The sequence below is a fragment of the Passer montanus genome, unplaced genomic scaffold (assembly GCF_014805655.1).
Source record: "Passer montanus isolate IOZ18808 unplaced genomic scaffold, ASM1480565v1 scaffold126, whole genome shotgun sequence".
Classification (NCBI taxonomy): Eukaryota; Metazoa; Chordata; class Aves; order Passeriformes; family Passeridae; genus Passer; species Passer montanus.
The window spans coordinates 414,194-434,012 of NW_024359388.1; the positions used below are offsets into that span (position 1 = coordinate 414,194).

General features: G+C 38.3%; 1 protein-coding gene across 1 annotated transcript in view; it reads left to right on the forward strand.

Annotated features, from left to right (window-relative positions):
* The window catches only part of GMDS (GDP-mannose 4,6-dehydratase), a 406,964-nt gene that overhangs the window by 170,001 nt on the left and 217,144 nt on the right, over positions 1 to 19,819 (forward strand). Inside the window, exon 7 of the mRNA XM_039698471.1 lies at positions 12,909 to 13,036. Coding sequence (XP_039554405.1) covers positions 12,909 to 13,036 — 128 coding nt within the window. The remainder of the gene's footprint in view (positions 1 to 12,908; positions 13,037 to 19,819) is intronic.

The window sequence follows — 19,819 nt, forward strand, 5'->3', positions numbered from 1 at the left end:
TACATGGCTTTTTTCTGTCTCTTTCCTGATCTCCCTGTGAGGCAGACAGAGTGGAGGCAGTAGAGCAGCAGGGAAGAAGAAAGGGTGACAGTGATTGTCTATTCCACACCAGAGGACAATTTTGTCGTGTCTCTTTGCAGTTAGAAGAACATTTGTCAACCCTGATGTCTGCCAACCATAGCTCTGCAGCCCCTGGAGAAGCTTATCTTATCAAAGTACTTTTTTTTTTCTAAACAGATAAAAGAGAAGACACTATCATTTCCAAGATCAGCTATTTGAATGAAGAAATAAGGCAGGATGTTGTTGTAGAACACATATATAGAATTACATCTTTATTTCTGATATTTCTGGCAGAAGCAGGGAGGATGAGGGAGAGAGCTACATTAATAACAGGTGGTTGCTGTCAAAAATCCTACAGTAACTTTCTTATAGGTCCAACACCCTTAAAAATATACCTTAGCAGTTCTAAGATGCTTCAAAAATATTCCTCACCTTTTAGAGTCATCCTTTTGAAAGTCAGAAAATGTCTGTGTACACTTTTGATATTTAATCACTGGGAGGGTTGGGGGCCCTTCTGAAGAAGAGTGTGGTCAGAGGAAATCAGTTTGAGAGCTGATTCTTTGCCTGCTGCATCTGGAGCCTAGTGGAGGTGCTCTGGGGAGCAAATGTAGATTTGGCTTTGGCTCAAGGGAGGTCCCCTGTCATGAGATGACATATGAAGGTTATGCATATAAGCACCAAACCCTTACACTCCCATACTGTGCAGCATTTCACAGCCAAGAGATAAACACTGTAACTGTTTTAAAATAACAGCTATGGTTTTTTTCTCTGTATGCTGGGCTATTAGGTTCCTTTTGTTTACTCCTGCCTCGAGTCATCTCCCAGTAGGTGTGTCCTGTAAATTTGGTATGATACTTTCTGCCAGGTATCACTTGTATCTGAAATGCTGGGCACTGCAGCCTTCCTTTTAAAACTCTCATGAGTAATTGCCAAAAGGTCGTAGCTACAGTGCCCCAAACAAATGCAGGTTATGAATGGTCCTCTTTTTTAGCCTACTTTTCCTTTAAACAGGCCTGTTGGGTTTTGAGTACCTGCAGTTAAATGGTGTTGCTTTTGGCAGGGCTTGGTGAGCAAATGAGGCATAATCTCTCTGATCTCAGTAGTCTGGTCAGTCAGCCATGACATTCTCAGTGTCTTTTCTTTCTACACCCTGTCTGAACAGAGCCATAGCCCAGGCAGCTCTCAGTGGGGTTGCCAAAGATTACCATGTGCAGTGAAGCAGCAGATGGCAGGACAGTGGAAAATATGCAGCCCCAATCCCTGGGTTCACGTGGGGTTCAGGGTTAAATTTCAGTGATTTCCCTCTCTGCTCCTCAAGCCTGTCAATAAACTGCCCTTTGAGAGATGAACTCTTTAGTGTGCTTTGGGAAACTATTTAAAGTTCAGGTTTGGAAGTGTGTTCTAGACTGAAGCAGAAAATGTAAGTGTTCTGTGGCTACAGCTGTTGAAGTCTTCCTCACCTTAGTGTGGGCATAAAAAATGAGGTACATATGAATATGTCCTGAAAACTATGAAAGGAGGGTAAAAGGAGCTTTGCAAACTGGATTGGCTCATAAGCTGTGTAATGACAATGAGGGGTGCCTCCACAAACTTAAATTTGTGCCTATATGTTTTGATAAAGCCGTTGTTTGCACTTTTGGGTTTTCTCCCCACAGGTTCCCCCTTCCTTATTCCTTGCATGGGTCAGAGAGTTTTCATTGGAATGACTAGATGTTCAGTCTTGGGGTGGGGGAAGGTGGAATGGTGGGCAGAGAACAAGAAAAACATTCTTTCACAGCATATTTATTTACTCTATTGAGTGATTTCATCCCTTTTTGACTCTTCCAGGGTCTCATTGTTTCACAAATATCAAGATACTTAACTTTCTCAAATTCTTGTAAAATTTTGGCATGTTACCTTCATTTGGGGTGGGGAGGTGACATTAAGGCATTAAAAACCAGAAGAAGTCTACATTGCTTGATTGATTAGTTCATGTTCAGAATAAAATTCTCATCTATTTCCACCTTGAGCTTCAGTAACAAGTTCATAGAGGAATTTGTGTCAGTGACTAAATGAGAACCTGGATTTAAGTGACTTTCTGAGCTCCCTTTCAGAATTTGCACAAGAACCAGGCTTTTGTTCATTTTCCTGGTACAGCATTAATCAGACTGAACTGTGCATCTATCACTTCTTTCTCCGAAGTTCTTTACCTTTGGTTAACTTCAGGCGCCATAGGACCCTTGCCTACTTCATTTCTCACAAGACAGCAGTTTTTACTCTCAGGGCAAGTCTGTTCTCCATGGGCTATCTATTAGGAAAAAGGTTACAGTACAATATCTAGAGATGTTCTGTAAAACTATCATTGTGCATTCAGAAACAAGTGTAAAACATGTAATCCTAATTTTTGGTGCTAGAATTTAGGGCTTTGTCCAGACTATGTACAGAGCATGTGTGTTTTTCTGAGTGCATGCACAGCTACCTATGGGGATATAAAAATGATGTGAAAGGTCCCACTAAAAACACAAAGCCAGGAAATTCAGAATTGGGCTAACTTTCTGTCCTGGTTTCACCCCATTGTGTTCAAGTATTGTAGACATCTCAGAACAGCAGGTGATCCGACTGCCTCTTGTGTTCCTAGAGGAAGTATAAACTAACTTAAATGGGAAATATCACAAAAACAGGATAACAATGAATTTCAGGAGTCCACAAAGGAAGAAGTGTTCTTAAAAATACTGTTATTAAAACAGTAGTGAGCATTACAAGCTGAATGGTGGTAAATGGATGTATTATGTAGACACTCTGGGTTTTTTACCATTGAATCACGTTCCAAATGTTTTGTTTCATATTTTCTTGTGCAAAACTTCTGTGGTGATTGGACATGTTAATGGTGGTATGTTTAAGTTTGTCCTTTTCTTTGTAAATTGAAGTAATCTGACTTCAGCCAAACTGCACCAATTTATCTTGCCAGAAAGCTGAGTTCTCTGTGTTTATAGCTGTGTATTTATTTATATTATTAATTACACTAGAGAAACTCTATTCCCACAGAGAAAGAATTCAGGAGTGGGGTTCAGTTTCAGTGGCAACATTAGTAAAAAGGAATATTCATTGAAATGTGTGAACATTTTAAAAATCTGTTAGAATTTTACTCAATGATTATGTTAAAAATATTTTCTCACTAAATAAGGGTCCATTTCTTTTTTCGGTCCCTTATTCATTTTAGAGTGAAAATTAGCAACATGCCCAGGCTTTGTCCCAGAGGGGAGTTCGCTCTCAGCAATGGTTTTTATGCAACCTCCTGACATACCCTTTCTGCCTGTGGGAGAGCTGCCTCTCTGTCTGGTGGCATTTCCAGTTTGGAGCTTGGGTGTGGAAGCCGTAGCACCCTTGCTTAACTTCAGGGTCCTCTGAGAGTGATCACATCCTGTGCTGCAGTAGGGACATAGATTTTATGGGAAGTTTAAGCAACCAGCAGTAACTACAGCTAGGTGAAATAATGTTTTTATTGGCTTTCTGAATAGAGGAGGTCAACACAGCTAGAGCAAACATGGCCAAGTCCTTTGGACCAGAAGGGACATGCTGTCTTTGTTGGCTTGCACTCTTCCTGGTGTACTGTCATTGGGCCTCTGCCTTTTCACCCCATTCTCTTCTTAAACTGTTAGGCCTTGGGGGCTTACTTTAGGGTTGGGCTCCCCCTGCTCCACACAATCAATCAAAGCTTTTTTTACAGGGGTCTGTTGTTAAAATACTACATTTCAGGGTTGTTACTTTGGTTTTATCCAAAATAATGACTTCCAGCATTGTCCTGCTTGGTCTTCAGCAGAACCACTTGTCCCTGTGCAGAAGCAGAGCTTGGGAAATGGGGACATCAGGGACAGGGAGAGTAGGCTGAGAGCGCCATCAGCTGATCTCATACCCTGGGTTGCACACCAGCTTTTCTGCATGCCACAGCACACACTGTGGAGATTATTTTTGGCTCTTAATGTCTGAGCCAGGTGTTTACTTGATTAGTTTGTTATGAGTCTGAGAGGGTATCTGTAGCTGGAAGATTTCATCCTTGTACTTGAAACTGTAGAACTTTGCAAGTGGTGAATTGTACATTGACTTGTTGGGATTATCAGTGGTGTTGGAGATGTATTTCTCACTGCACCCTAGCTGAGAATCCAAATATTCATAACATGGAAGATGGAAAGAAATGTAGCACCTTGCATTTTATGTACCTTGTACTAGAAAAAATGTGCCTCCTGTATTTGTAGAAGCTGAGAATTTTTTGCTTCCCTCCAGTTCTCACTGGCCCTCACCTTGTTACTTCTTGATGACCTCTTTCCCCTCAGTGGTTTCCAGCTCCCTGAAAAAATAATTCAGCTGTGTTTCAGAACCCCCTCTTGGTGATTCCAGGACTTCTGTAGCAAATGGTGATTTAGTAAACGAAACACATTTATCAAATGATGTAGTGAGGACCTAAAGGGTGCCTCAAGGACTACCACTGTTGCAAAGCTAACCAGAAGGAAGTCCTAGGAGAAAAACTGTTGAGCAACAAAGCTCCAAAGGGAGGCACATGGATTAGGAACATCTTGAGTTATGCTGTATAAGTGTCAAACCCGTCTAGCACTGCTTTATTAGTTTGTGTGGGAGGCAAAGTTTCAAATAAGCTGCTTGGCTGTAGCCAGACCATTTCTCTTGCTCCAAGAAAATACATCAGCACTGACTCAGCAAATTTGCCACTGTGACTGGTTTCAAGGCTAGCTCTTGTTACAGTCTTTAACCTACAGTAAAAATAAAGGAAAATTCTTTTTCCCCCTGGCTTGAAGTGAAATGATACGTTTTATACTCAAGAAATTTGCACGTTAAAAGTTAGGACAATTATGGGTGCATAGAAAGTAAGGGAAAACCTGTGCAAAACTTTATTTACATCATGACCCACCGCAAACTGATGTCCCAGCCACCTGGAGAGGCTGAGACATCAGCCAGATTTAGTCCCTCGGAGGTCAGAAGGTCCAAGAAACTGTATTAGTCAGTCATGTGTCACCAGGTAAGATTAAAAGCCTTGCCTGCTTCATCTCAAGAGAGTGCGAGGGTAAAGGCTGAACGTCTCAGCTTGAACCATCAAACAGAAATTTTTTGATGTGCTACTGGTTGCTGAGGGGATGGAGGAGGGGAAAAACAGGCAGAAAAGGAAAGGAGTGTTAAATTTAAGAGAAAGATGTCTGAACTGTGATAGCCATTAAACAAGTTAAAATCACGGGGTTTTGTGCAAGTTGCCTAAGACTCCAGGATAATTCCATTTCGTACAAGTGCTGGATTTTCCTTTTGGTTGCATACAGTTCTAGCTATTGTAGCACAAATTAAGCAAAGCATGTACTTAACTACAATTGTTTACACAAGCTTTAACAATGTATAGAGTCTGTACTGATGGGCAAGCACACTCATGTTTACCCACAGCTCACACAAGCAAGGGCTTGTGTAATTCTGTGACAGCTGAAATGAGAGGTTTAATTCAATAACCTTAGTTGTACAATTTTAAAAACACAGCTTAAATGAATGTTAGAAAATCAGAGTGGCTAAAGACATTTGCCTTTGTTTTACAATGTAGTGTATATGAACTGTGATTAAAAAAACCAATGTGAATAGTTTGGAGCAAAAGGTTAAGTTTTCTGTAAGCAAAACGCTGCTCTGTTTATGTAAGCACCATTAGCAACATAAACTTGGGAACAGGAATAACACTTTTACATATTGTTTTCAGTATTAATGTTTGGGTTTTCCTTTATAAGAATCTTTGATGCCTCACCTTTTCCTGTTCAGTGTACAGTTCCTGAGGGGAAAATATTTTAATTTAAGAAAAATTATATGGAGGAAATATACCAAAATAGCACATTTTGGCCAACCATTATTGCTGGTATATCACCCTGTCCTTTTAACAACCCCATGTGATCAATCCAAGTGTAATTATTCCCAAACAGTGATATTTTAATTGTGAAATCTAATAGCTTTGTGTTACACCCTATACATGCAGATTGTCTGCTAATGAAACATCACACTTGCATAGTCACTTTACAGAACTACTGCTGTGTAGTCATAGAAACGATCCTGTCATTGTTTTTTTGAGAGGTGGAAAGCTATATCTGTTTGTATGCAGAACAGTCATGAACAGTCTAAAGCCCTGATGACAGATGCTCGGTGGAGGGTTAGCCCTGCTGAGTCACGGGGGAGCCTGCCTTGGGCTGTGGCAAACACCACCTCAGGTTCTCATCCTTTGGTGGTGGTTGGTAGGTCTCTTCCCCTACTTCTGTGTCCCCTGCTTTTTACAGAGATTACTAGTTGTCCCCTGAAGTAGTCTTTGTGCTGTCTTTTCACCCACTGGGAAAAATACAAATTTTCCTACTCTCTGTGTTCCCTCCACATTTCTGTACCTTGTTGTTCCTCACAAGACTGTCTCTTGCTCTCATTCTCCACTCAGATTTTAAAAGGCCATAATTTGTGTTCCTGCCACGTGTAGTTCAATGACCTCCTGTTGCCTTCAGCTGTCCAAATGTTCTATGTGCAAGTGGATGGCAGGGGCAGAGGTGTTCTGGGGTTGAAGACCATCAGCCCCTCCACTATGCTGCCCTCCCCTGCTGATTCCCACCTCTCAATGCCTTTATCTTTCTGCCTTAACCTCCTCATTTTTGAAATATAGAAGTATTTTAATAGTGCATCTTCCATTATCTGAACAATGGGCACCCAGAGAGTCGGTACCACATTTGTGTTGAAAACTGACGTGTTAATGGAAAATAGAACCAAGGAGAAGTAATGCATTTTGGCATTGTAACAGTTATAATGTGTATCAATATATTATTAAACAAAATAATTCAGTTTATATGCTGATTGATGTCTTTGTTAGCAGTATTTGAACAAATTACTACCACATCATTTTATTTAAATCATACATTTCAAAGTAGTTCCAAATGAAGATGACTTGATAAAGAGGGGCAGTTTTATCCTCATGTTACTGGACCACTGCTTTCAGTCTGGGATCTGTGGATTTTTTTGTTACCTAATTGTTTCCCAGGGGATTGATGAAGAACAACCACTTTGAAAAGAATATTATCAATAAACTTTCCTGTTTAGAGAAAGATACATGTCCATTGGAAAATAGTTTGGGATATGTAAACTGAAAATATTTCAAAACCATTGAAAATATATTAAAAAATCTGAGAAAACCACTCCCATAAGCTACTTCTAAAATTTTAAAGAACAGAGAAAAAGATTAAGAGAAAAAACATATTATGATGAAACAAAGTATTTCCAGCCATGCTATACAGGATTAAAAGGAAAGGATTAAAGCACTATATCTCATGTTTCAGGAAATAAAATGATTTATTGCCCCAGTCAGGAAGATGTTTCCCATGCATGACTTTACAAGGAATTACTTATGAATCATATCACCCTTATTTCATATATATTTCATTTTGCAAAAATCTGATTGTGGACTTTATGGCAAGCTCATCCAAAGGTTATTTGCTGAGCAAAATTTGTATGGTGACAAACAGAAGGAAAAAAAGTCACTTTTAGCCATGATTTTCTCTTTATTTCCAAACAGTGATGTTTCTACTTTGTATAATTATTGTTGTGAGAACAATTTATTATTTTAAATTGTGCATGGATTCACAATTTAAATGCAAGACTGTTTAAAATATATTAAGTAACTGCTCTACTAGTTTTACCAAAATGCAATACTGTATCAGTGGTTTTGATCAAGACACAGTTTAAAATTAAAACTCAAAATATGGAAGGTTAATTTAAAGATATATAACTTGATTTTTCATTTGGTTTACAATGACAATAAATCCATTTGCTTTGAAATAATTGTTATTGATTTTCATCAGTGTGAAGAGATTTAAGTCTTATTTTCTTAGAAGATCTGGATGTTGCTGTGTTTTTTCTTTACAGCTTGTTTGAAAGTTTTCCATTTACAAAAAATGGAAAAGGTTCTCATAGAATGGAAATTATGAGCAATGTGAATTTTCAGGCAATCAAAACATTTTAATGATCTCATTAAATGCATAATTTACAACACATATATGTTAAAAGAAATATGTTTCTCTGGGTTAGTAGAAGCGCTGGGTACACAATGTGTTTGAACATGTTAAGCTTCCACTAGAATCTATGCCAGAACTGCAGAAACTTGGAGGAAAAGAAATGCAAAACTTCGACCTTTTTCTTGTCGGTGTCTTCAGAGACAAATCTTTTAATCATATTTTATGCAAAATGAAGAAAAAAGTTGTTATGAGAACTTGGTAGATTTTACTAGGACTGCATCTCAGTTGATAGATAAGGACTGCTATTGAATTCTGTAAGATTGATTGTCATTCAATGATATTGCTAGGATTAATAATGGATTTTCTTAGGCATGCAACGATTAGTGTTTTACATGGAGAGCAGTCTTCCTAAGACCACAGTTTTATCCATAGTTACATTTTCTATGTAGTCTTGAGAGTTTGGAAAATGAGGGTTCTTGAAAAGAAACAGATGCTACAATAGTGGCTTTTAAAGTTGCTTCATCCATTTGGTTGCCTCTTCTAAACCATAGTATCTAAAGAAAAACTCCTATGTAAAACAGGCAGTTCCCTGGTGATTTACAAAGGGTGACACCCCAGTGCTGATAAAAGGAATGGGGTGCTGATGCGGAGGCTAAGATTTTTTTTTTTCCTGTCTTGGGGCAATCCAGCATTGGAACTGTAGGTGCATTAAGACCATGCCTCCTAAACAATGAGAGATGTATCCAGCTTTCAAAACTGCATCTTTGCCAGATATAGGCAGCATCCTTCTCGAAGGGATGAGCTGTTTTCCACCCTGAGCCAGGCAGCACAATGGGTGACAGGCCTGGGCTGGAGAGCAAAGTCTATTGCATTATACCTCTGCTATTTCTTTTCATTGTAGTATTGTTCCTGCAATGGTTTGCTGACAAGTTATATGTTTTGCAGATCAGGTCTGCTTGATGAGGAATCCTTCCTTGCTTTAAATTCTGTCTAGGATAAATCGGGTTCATAAATCAGACCTTATGATTTCTATTGGAATGCTAACAATCTCAAAGGGAGGACTTGGGTTTTGGAAGCAAATCTAAGCTAATGCCCAGGGTTCCTAAAAGAGCTGTTAATATCATGAAGACTCTTGTCAAAGGCCCCTTTTAAATTGTAAGAACTTGTTAGATCCTGCTTAAGCTAGGGCTGTTCAGAACCACTGAAATGTCACACCAAAGCATCTTTTGATAGGTCTGGCCATATCGCTTCTGCCTGGCCACATCTTTAATGCTTCATTGCAGCGATTCCAGTGCTGCCAATCACAATGCAAACCATAGCATAATGTGGCCCATCATGGTTTTGATGTATTTGCTGCACAGATAACTGCCCAGCATGCTTGGCCCTACCAACAGCAAGAATGACTCTTCTCGGGGTTACTGTAGGTTTGCTGCACAGATAACTATGCAAGCCAGCTAGCCCAGCATGTTTGGCCCTACCAACAGCAAGAATGACTCTTCTCGGGGTTACTGTAGGAAAGTGAGCTCCCACACATTTGCCACCCACACACATTTTGAAAAGGCGTTCAAATAAGTCAAAATTCATCAACCATGTAACTGTGTTTTTAACAGCCCACATGTATTCTAGGTGTGGGTAATGAGTCATGTTTTACAAAACCTCTCTGAACGGGGGAAGCAGTGCAGAGCCAGGAGACTCTGACATCTCTCTTTCCCACCAGTCTAAGGTGGCTTCTGTCACTACCACCAACACATTTCCAGGTGAATTAGTAAGGTTAGTAGCTTAACAAATTAGGCCTTATTCGCCTGTGATAACTGGTGGCATTTTAGCTGCTGCATCATCTTGATTTGATGAAAATCAACATAAAGGTTAACACACCAGCAGCTCTGATGATACTCTTCCTGGCACTGAGTGGCTATTTTGTGGAGAAAAATACTCTTGTGTGTTCAGCATTAACAAGTCTTCACTACCTCCTGATGAAGAAGGAAGCTAACCATTTCTGTGCCTCAAAAGGTCCTTTGTATTCAGTTATACAGATATGTGTAGCATATTGCCTAGACCTTTTAGATAGAATCAATTCTGAGGAAAAAGACATTACTTCTGCTAAATTTCAGACCAAAGCAATGTCATAGCCAAATTGCAAACCTCTAGGACAGGGCTTTTTAGTGGAAATGCTGACATAGTCTTAACTACTTTGTATGAGTCCAGCGGGCACCAGCTTAAATTCTAGTTATGATGTGCATTTAATGGCATGGGATCAAACACAGAGTGTAATGGGATATTTTAAGATACTGTGTTTGTAGGGAATAAGTACTTAAACATTATTTATGAACCATATCATTTAAATGCTTCTGAAATGCGCCATTCAGTCCTTTGGTGCATGAAAAAATTTTCTAATCACATTTCTCAGAGTGAACAGCAGCGTAGTTTTCTTCCACAGCTTTGATGCTGAGGCACTTCTAAGAAGAGGGTTGGTATTATTTAGTAGAACCCTTACTGGAATATCTCTGGAAAATAAAGGTTTTCATTTTTTCATTGCGGTGCTCTCTAGTTTTTCAGTTCAACCTTTTGAGGAATATTCCAATTTTGCTTGGAGAATATCTTTGAAGATTGTTTCTCTCCAGTTAACAGTGGCTCTGCAAGAAGACAGCAGTTACTAGTATTTGTTGTGCTGTGCTAGACAAATCAGCTCTCTATTGTGTGGTATCTTTTATACAATTAAAGTTAAATAGGTAGCATAAGAGCATAAAAGTTATTCTCTCAGAAAAGCTAATAAGCTGCCTTTTTTTTTTTTAATATGCTGAGGAAGCATTTGCTCCAAAAGGGGAGTTGACATTCATTAGTTGTGCAGGTTGACAGTAAAACTTGCTTTAATGCAGATGGTGACTAGAACTCTCATTGCTTTTGCTGCAAATGGGAATGTAGTGTTGAAAGCAGTCAGTTTTCCTTATTACTCCATGGCAGCCTGGAACTTTAAAACATCTACTTTATCCTAGAAAGAAACCTGTTCCTTTAACTGTTATTTGCTGAATAAAAATGCTAACTGAAATCATTTTGGTGCAGAATAAGAAGTTTCAGAGCTAGTCCTAGTAAGTTTTTGCCATAGGTTGAATCTGTTTTTAATTAATTAGCAATAATCTGTGTGAATATCCCAAAGCACTTTGATAAGTTAAAAATGGAAACAGTCTTTGGAGAGGTACCAGTCTGACTAAGCCAAAAAGACTCTGTCACTGGTTTCTGTTAAGCCAGAACTCCACTCCTGCTGCAAGCCTGTCCAACCAGGAGCAGGAGAACCACAGTACTTTGCTTTGAGAAGTTCAAATAGCAGAGTCACAGTGCTGGTACTGTCCAAATTCTGAGAAATTTGCTTTGAAAAAGACTCTGGAGTATATTTTGTTTCTGAAAGTTTGCAAATCACATTGTTTAGGAAGCTTCCTTTATATACGAACACCTTTTCAGGGGATATGGAAATTATATAATTTTCATCTTTTAAAGAACAAGTGTGAATTGACGATATATCCTAAATGGCTAATAACTGGAATTGCAATTAGTTCAGCAGTTGATGAGAATTTAAAATTCTATCTTAATCCTGTGGTAAGGTCTGACTTTAAGTTCTTCATTCCACATGATTCTTACAGGTGTGCTATTTTTTTTTAACTTTTAGTAGAGTCAAATGACTCAGAAAAGTACTGTAGTGCTCTTGGCATTACAGGAAAAACTAGTAGTCTGAAAAAGACACTTCACATTATTTAATAATGTTGCTGCAACCTACTGTTTGTTTGACAGGAAACAGAACATATTGAGATGCATATCTAAAGAGCAGAGTTCCATAATGAAAAAAAACTATGTATTGAATGTATAAGTTACACTTTTAAGACTTTTGAAATTTTCCAAAAGCATTTTACAACTACAGTCATTTTCACTAACTCTCCTGTTTTTCATTTGGAGGAGGTATCATCTGTCACCATTTAATCATATCTGGTTTTAACTATTAAAAAGGCATGTAATTTTAATTTTTGTGGCTCATTAGTGTGCAAATGCCTATGGGCCTAAACTCCTGGTCTAAATTCAAATCCCTCTGCTTTTGAGGAGACTGTGACCACCTTTTAGAAACACAGCCATCATAATCTGAAAATCAAGATCTGAAAATAAGTAACAAAAAATATTGTTTAAAGCAACTCCACTGGAAACAGAAATGGGTACAATAATTTTCCAGAGTAATACAGTGAACAACATACTGAAATATGGTAAAATAAAATACAGTCTTCTACTGAAAAAGTTGAATTCACAATTTCATGATCTAACTGAATCTGAAGGACAAAGAATCCCAAACAACTAGAAAAGTAGAATGCATTTAGCCATTGTAGTTCTTTGGAGAATATGTAGTATTTGCATAGTCTCATATTTATTTTTTTTATTAATAAACACATTTATTTAGATATGTGCATTCTGTGAAAAAATAAATTAAAAAGGAAAAAAGAAACTGAAACAGAAAACTTGAGGGTGGTCTAAGATGCCTGTCTTCTTTATGTAACCTTTTGCATTTTGTGTTTAAGAACTGACATTCCAAATGATTTTCTTTGGCTTAATGCCTGGAGTGAATACTGAGGCAGCAAATTAGGAATGCTTAAGAAGTCCCACAAAGAAAGATGTTTGCTGTGAAAGTGCAACTAATGTGACACTTGCCCTGGAAGCTTCTTAGCTTGCTCAAATGATAAAAGATGGTGTGGGTCTAGGTGGTGCAAGGCGAGTGAGTGAAAGCTGGAATTGCCAAATGCTGAGCTGTACAAGGTGTCCCCTGTGCCCAGCTATCTGCCGCTGTGAGGATGCTGACACTGCCCTTTATTTCCCTTCCAGGGGCTAACTTTGTCACTCGGAAGATTAGCCGATCGGTAGCAAAGATTCACCTTGGGCAGCTGGATTGTTTCAGCCTGGGCAATCTGGATGCTAAGAGAGACTGGGGCCATGCCAGGGACTACGTTGAGGTAAGCTGTGGGATTTTTTATGAATCATCTTTGTGGAGGGGATAATGCTTATTGCTGTAACTTCTGGTTATGGTCCACAGAGGGCTATCTCAAGATTTTTTTTTTTCCTATTGAGGTCTGTTAACTTTGTCTTGCTCTTGACTTCAGATTAGGGAATTTAGTAACACAGCAGTCTACTCCAGGCATGACCTGAACAGAAAAATAAATCTTTGGGTTTACATTCCTTGCCTGAATTCCTGGGGAAGGGGTCTGACTACAATGTGGATCTATTTTAGAGTGTTTCTTCGATTCTTTCTGACAAATTTTATGACTGATACTAAGATTTCAACAAGATGCAGTATGGCCTGAAGTGAAAGATCCTGCTGGAGGCTGGTGACCTTTTTTTAATAAGGCAAAAATTAGGTCTGTATCAATGATCAAAGCCCTCTTTGGTTATACATTATAAAGAAGCATCACAAGATAGTTGTGATGGCAAGTATTGGAAAACGTAAGCCTGCACTTAGTGTTTGAAATGTTTGTGTAGTCAGGATTTGTTTCTAATTTTATTCTACCCATCTACTTAAGCAGACAAACAAACAATACCCCTGTATTGTATTACAAGGAGACATGAATGACCATGTAGGAAATATTGTCTTTTCCCCAGGAGATTTTTGTCCCCATTTTGGTGCTTAAAGATTTCCTGTGGTCATTGGACTATTTCTGTCTTTTAATAATTCCTTGCTGGGAAACCGGATTTGACTTCACCGTTCATTGATGTAGTTTAAAAAGATGACGACTGTTTGTTTTGGTTTTTTATAATACAAAGTAAGAAGTATCTCAGTGGGCAAAAGTCTTGATTTTTATCATAAATAGATACTTTAAAGGTAGAGTAAAAGCTGAGCTCTCATGTCTTCTTTATGATCAAAAAGAGCAAGAAAACAAAATCATAATGACTCTATAAACTGATGTCCTGGATGGCATGAAAAAGGGTAAACAGCCATACTGCCTTGGTATCAAAAGAGTTACATCAAGCGAGTGAAGAAGGTGGTTTTTGGCAGCCAGATGAAGTTTGGTTCTCTGCTGCATTTGCATGCAAGATGTTAAAAACATCATGAGTGCAATGACTGTGCCTCCATGGCTATGGTTTTATGTTTGTGGCTACAGCATTGGTTGAAGCAGTTAAACCATTAAATCATCCCAGTCATCTTTTTAATGCATAAAAATATGGTCATGAGTGATCATAAAATCAGTCACCATCAAGTCTCAACTGAAAAGAAGTAAAAGGTAAGTCAAGTAAAACGATCAGTTGCATGAACATAATGAATATGATTTGTTAACAGGCATTGGATATTTCATAAAACTTCAGCTATGACATTCCAACAGAAATGGCACTAGGTCATAAATCTTGGGATGAATCCTGAATTCTTCTCTAAGGGAAATCCTAAATAACTCTCTTGTGCCTTCTGGGTTAGACCCTTGTCCTGTGTTCACAGAATCACAGAATGGGTCAGGTTGGAAGGTACCACAGCAGTTCATCTGGTCCAGCTTTCCTGCTCAGGCAGGATCATCCTAGAGATCATTGAACAGAATTGTGTCCAGACAGTTCTTGCATATCTCCAGTGAGGGGAACTCCACAATCTCTCTGGGCAATCTGTTGCAGTGCTCAGTCACCTGCACTGTAAAGAATTTCTTCCTCATATTTGGGTGGAACTTCCTGTGTGTCAGTTGCTTCTCTTTGCCTCTTGTCCTGTTGCTTGGCACCCCCAAGAGCCTGGATCTGTCCTCTTGACACTCCCATCAGATACTGATAGGCATTGATGGCATTCATCCCCTCTCTTCTCAAGGCTAAATAGGCCCAGGTCCCTCTGCCTATTGAGGCTATCATTCAACCCTTAAAAATCAACAAGTAAATCCAGAAGGATGACTAGCTTTCAAGGCCTTTGGCCTCCAGAAGGAATGTAGTTGTCTGAGGTCTATGGCACAAACACATGTTTTTTGTGCAAGTAGCATTGCAGGCCTTTCAGCTACACATCTTGGGCCTGTCCCAAAATCTTCTGGAAAGAATTCTTAGCTAAAATATAGTTCATCTTGAGTATTTCCCATCCCAGAGAGGTATCATCCCTTCAGATGATGGGAGAGTTATTATCAATTCTCTAATTCCCTGAGTATTGTGGAAATATGGTTATAGGCAGCCTTCTAATGGGTAAAAAATAGGGTGACTTTAAACTGGAAATAAACTATTATTTGAGGCTTTAATGGACTGGAAAGTAGGGCTTAGAGATTTAACATTGTTCAAATAAATGCATAATATGTTAGAAAGCATGATCATATTTACAAGCATTTTGGGAGCTTCCTTAAGCATATGGCTGAACACATAGGGATATATCTTATCCTCTCCATATGTAGCTTTAAATCCCAGCGATATTAATACAAGTAACACATGTGCATATAGACTAGACCATGTTCTGTGTTTCCTTTCTTCTTATTTCCTTATTAGGGATAATAATAAAACCATAAATACATTCCTTTTTGTTATTTCATGAAATATTATGGGTCAATTCCTGATCTCACGAAAGTTTATGAGCCAACTCCCATTGACTTCATGGAGAAACAGTATGTCTTGGACTTGAGAACGTCTGATGGTCACGAAGCACAAGCAGAATTCACGACTCTTGAGCTTTTATTACATGAGTTTATTTGACTGCCACTGTGATTTTGGGCAAACTCCTTTGTATACGGTAAAGCATGGAAGCGTGTGCCTGCAACTGAAGCATGTAGGTGCCCACTGAGGGATAGGTTCAGGGTAGTTTAGTAGCAGATGATTCAGAAATTTGAGGTTTAAACATGGTTTAAACATATCAGTGGAGAATAGTTGGAAAATGTGTTTGATTACAATTTTGACCTGGCACTTGAACTGCCACCTGCAGCAACAGGGTACAGCAGCATTGTGCTGGTGAATGAAAACTGGGAAGTCCAACTCACTGTAAAGAAAGGATTCCATTCAGTGTTTGAAGAGAACAGAATAGAAAAATGTAAACATTGAAATTTTTTGGTGTGGTATTATATGTTTTAACCTAAAATTAGTAACTCTTAACAGATTGGCAGAAATTGTTGCTGCCTCCTGCTCTCCTTTTCTCCATTATTTACTTTGCTGTGATCCAGCACCAGTCTCATGAGATTGTATTAGAGATGATGATCAATGCCACCGAGTTGGAAGAGGGAAAAACAATACATCAGTGCTGTTGACATATGAATCTTCCGTGTACTGTTTTGCTTTGTGAGGATAACGTACCCTTTATTTGTTGCAGACTATCTGCCAGGTATTTTCAATTACTAGCACAACAGCAAGTCTTAAGAATACTGAGTGCAGTGCTGAGTACAGGGGAAAGATCATCCTGCTGGCCACATTATTGCTGGTACAGGCCAGGATGCCATTGGCCTTTTTGGCCACCTGGACATGTGAGCCTCCATTAAACAGCTGAGGTTTTTCCTGCCTTTCCTTCAGTTTGCTCTTTATCACCTGCTGATGCTCAGGTTCCTGTCTGCAATTGCACTGCCCATGCCTCAGTGTTGGACAAACAGTAGAAATACTGCATTGAAGAAAGCTGTGGAAAAGTCCCTCAGTCTTTGTCTTACAAAACTAAAAGAATGAATCAAAGGTAACAGTTTTAGTAGTCTTTAGGTATTCATGGAGATCAGAAATATTTTCTCTTGCCTTCAATAGAAATCTAGCAAGTACGTCAAGCAATAATTACAGAGGACTCATAATTGGGTCATAATTGGCTCCAATTCAATTAATTACATGTCTAGTCAAAAGTTTAAAATTAGGTGTGTGCCTATATTCATGGTGAAGTCGGGGTGCATTTGATATTTAGAATATGTGGGAATCGGCTTCCATTAATTTATATTTAAATAATGTAAAAGAAAACAATCAAAGCAAAAAAATAATCTGTTTATAAATAAGTAATATAGTAAGTTATTGTGCAGGCCAATCAAGCATATTAAAAAACTGTGAAACTGCTTAAAGAGAAAATTTCCATCTTATTTTCTTTTTAATTGGTACTGATGCATATGTTAATCTGTGATTAAAAACACAAGAAAATACACAGACATTTTTATTGTCTTGGACCATTTTGCACATGTTGAAATTTAGATAATAAAATCTAATCTTTGTTTGAATCTCTAGTCAGTATTGCCTGGTCTTTTATTCATTATTTTTCTACTTACCATTCTAATAGGCAGAAACTGACCCTTGGAAATAACTGCTACCACTGCTGTTGTGGGAAATCCCTTTTGTATGTTTGTGTGTATGTTTAAACATAAAAACTCTTGCCAGACAGAATTATTTACAATTTTACCTTACTCTTGTGCATAAGAAAAGGAGCCAGCCAGCAAGATTATTGGCCAAGGCATTTCTACTTTTGTTTTGTTATTTTCTTGTAGCATTAAGGATATGTTTTCTTTTGAGATAGATTTTACCTTAGACTGCTAGGACGTGAAGTTTTTTCTGAATAATTCTTTCACCATCCCAGCTGAATTCTTGTTTGTGAGAGTCTTGCTTTGTTAAGGACTGTTGGTTATAAAAGGCAAGTCAGTTATGTCTGTCTGTGTAACTATCAACACCTCATATAGTTATGAGATTGGCTCATGAACTTAAGGCGTGTTTCTAAATGCAGATTATCCTTTTGGTATGGACTGAAGTGAAAAAATGCTTTTCCTTTCTTACTGCTTAGTTTTTATGTTTAAAGTCAATATCTTCTAATAAAAGTGAAGAAATAATTTTAAACCCTCAGTGATGGGCTTGTTTCAGTATTAGTGTACAGCCACCCAGTAAAGTGTGTTTTGTGTATTTCCAAATACGTTGAACTTTTTCTTTCCGTCAGCTTGTCTGCAGTAGCATAACTAATGTCTCTTTAGGCCAAACTGATCTTCAAATTAAATAAAATCTGCTCCAGTTGAGGTGATGATGCACTGAACTGCTTCCATCTAGGTGAAGTCATTGTGGGAGTATCAGAACTTGTAAAAACCTTCAGGAGGAAAGTTTGAGAGATCGTGCTCCTTTGGAACAACTACTGAACATTTATAAAACTCTTGACAGGTGCTTGCTGAAGCAGTACCTTTTCTAGAAGCATGTGTATCAAAGACAATGAGACAATGATTCTTTCTAATAGTTTAAAAATCATTAATGTAGAACTAAGTATCACACTGAAATATTTTTCAGAAAGCAATGTCTTCCCACAGGACTTATGCTCTTGCCAAGGGCAGAATATTTTTTGATTTCCTCATGTAAATATTTAGGACTTGTGGAGATAGGTGTCCAAGATCAAGGAAGTGACATTTGACCACAGTAATAAGTTCAATCATCTACCCAAATAATGACCCAGTTCTCAGGGTATAATACAGCCAAAAATGGTCACAGCAGAGTCTCAGCTACTTTCAAATCAAAGACATGAAGCTCACCCAGAGCTGACCCACAGGCACTTCTTGACACAAAAGAGTGCTGGAGGAGTAGATTCAGAAATAATGATTGTCTTCCCTAAGATTGAGTCTATAAGGAAAAGACACAGATGAGTGGATTTCCAAGGTCAATTCATGTCATTGTTATTTTAGTTAATTATTTGTATGTGTTGCACCTCAACTGAAATATTCCAACCCTACAAAAGAGCTTGTCTTGATATGAAGTGGTAGATGGTGTCACACTGTTTAGTGTCACCAAACAGGTGTGTCCCCACCACGTCTCTTATACAGAATGAAAATACAATTCTGTGACACACCGATGTAATTCCTCTCTCTTTATTGCTGTCCAGGTAGGCTCCACCAGGCTCCCTCAGCTCTATAGGGCACCCATGGCCCCACCTGACTTCTGGCTTCAGGAATCGCTCTTTTATTTCTCTGCTTTTAGTTACAAACTTCAGAGTGGGACTGAAGACCAAACATTTTCCCCAGGGCTATATCTGTGCAGTGCCAAAATGAGCTGCCACAAATTATAGGCCTATAGTGAAGCTCTCCTCAGTGAACATTTCTTCTCCATTCTCCCATACAAGCAGAGAAAAACTTGAAATTTAAATAATCATGTTTTCTTTTCATTAGAGCTTGATTTAGTGCCAGCAAAATGTATATATAATTCTCAAACATCTTCTTGCAGATTTTGAAAATGTGGGCAAAGCTTCTCTTATGAAGAGAGAGCATGTTTTAGAATAACTGTGACAGTGAAAGATTTCTTTTTTAATGCTAAATAAAGGCTTACATTTTGGTAAATAAGACTGCACTCTAAAAGACCATATAAGCATTTCTTTCAGTGCATGTAATTTAGATTAGACCTCTTGACTATTAGAAATAGTTGCAGTTCTCAGCAGAGCAGCACACTATCATCTTAATTTTACTCATGTGGATGATGTCTACAATAAAGGAAAACAAACCCAAACCAAGTCCTTTGTGGTTTTTGAAATGCTGAAGTCTGCAAATAATATGATTCTAAATAACTACAGCATAAACTACAAAATCTGAACACCCTTTATTCATGTGTGCATGCCCACTTATGTGAAGCCTGTATAAAAGTGTGCATGTGAATGTATGTTTCTGTGCATGCATGATTTTTGTGGAAATTATTTTCATTTTCATGTCCTTTGTGCTATTTTTTCTATAAGTTGGAGGTGATTGATCAAACAAGAAAGTAAGTAGTTTGTTGCAATAGACATGAATGGTCTCCATAGTTAAAACACAAAAATGAGGCAAGAAAAAGTTCTTAATTACAATATGTAGGTGTTCTGTCTAATACACATTATATGGCATTGATTTTCAGCA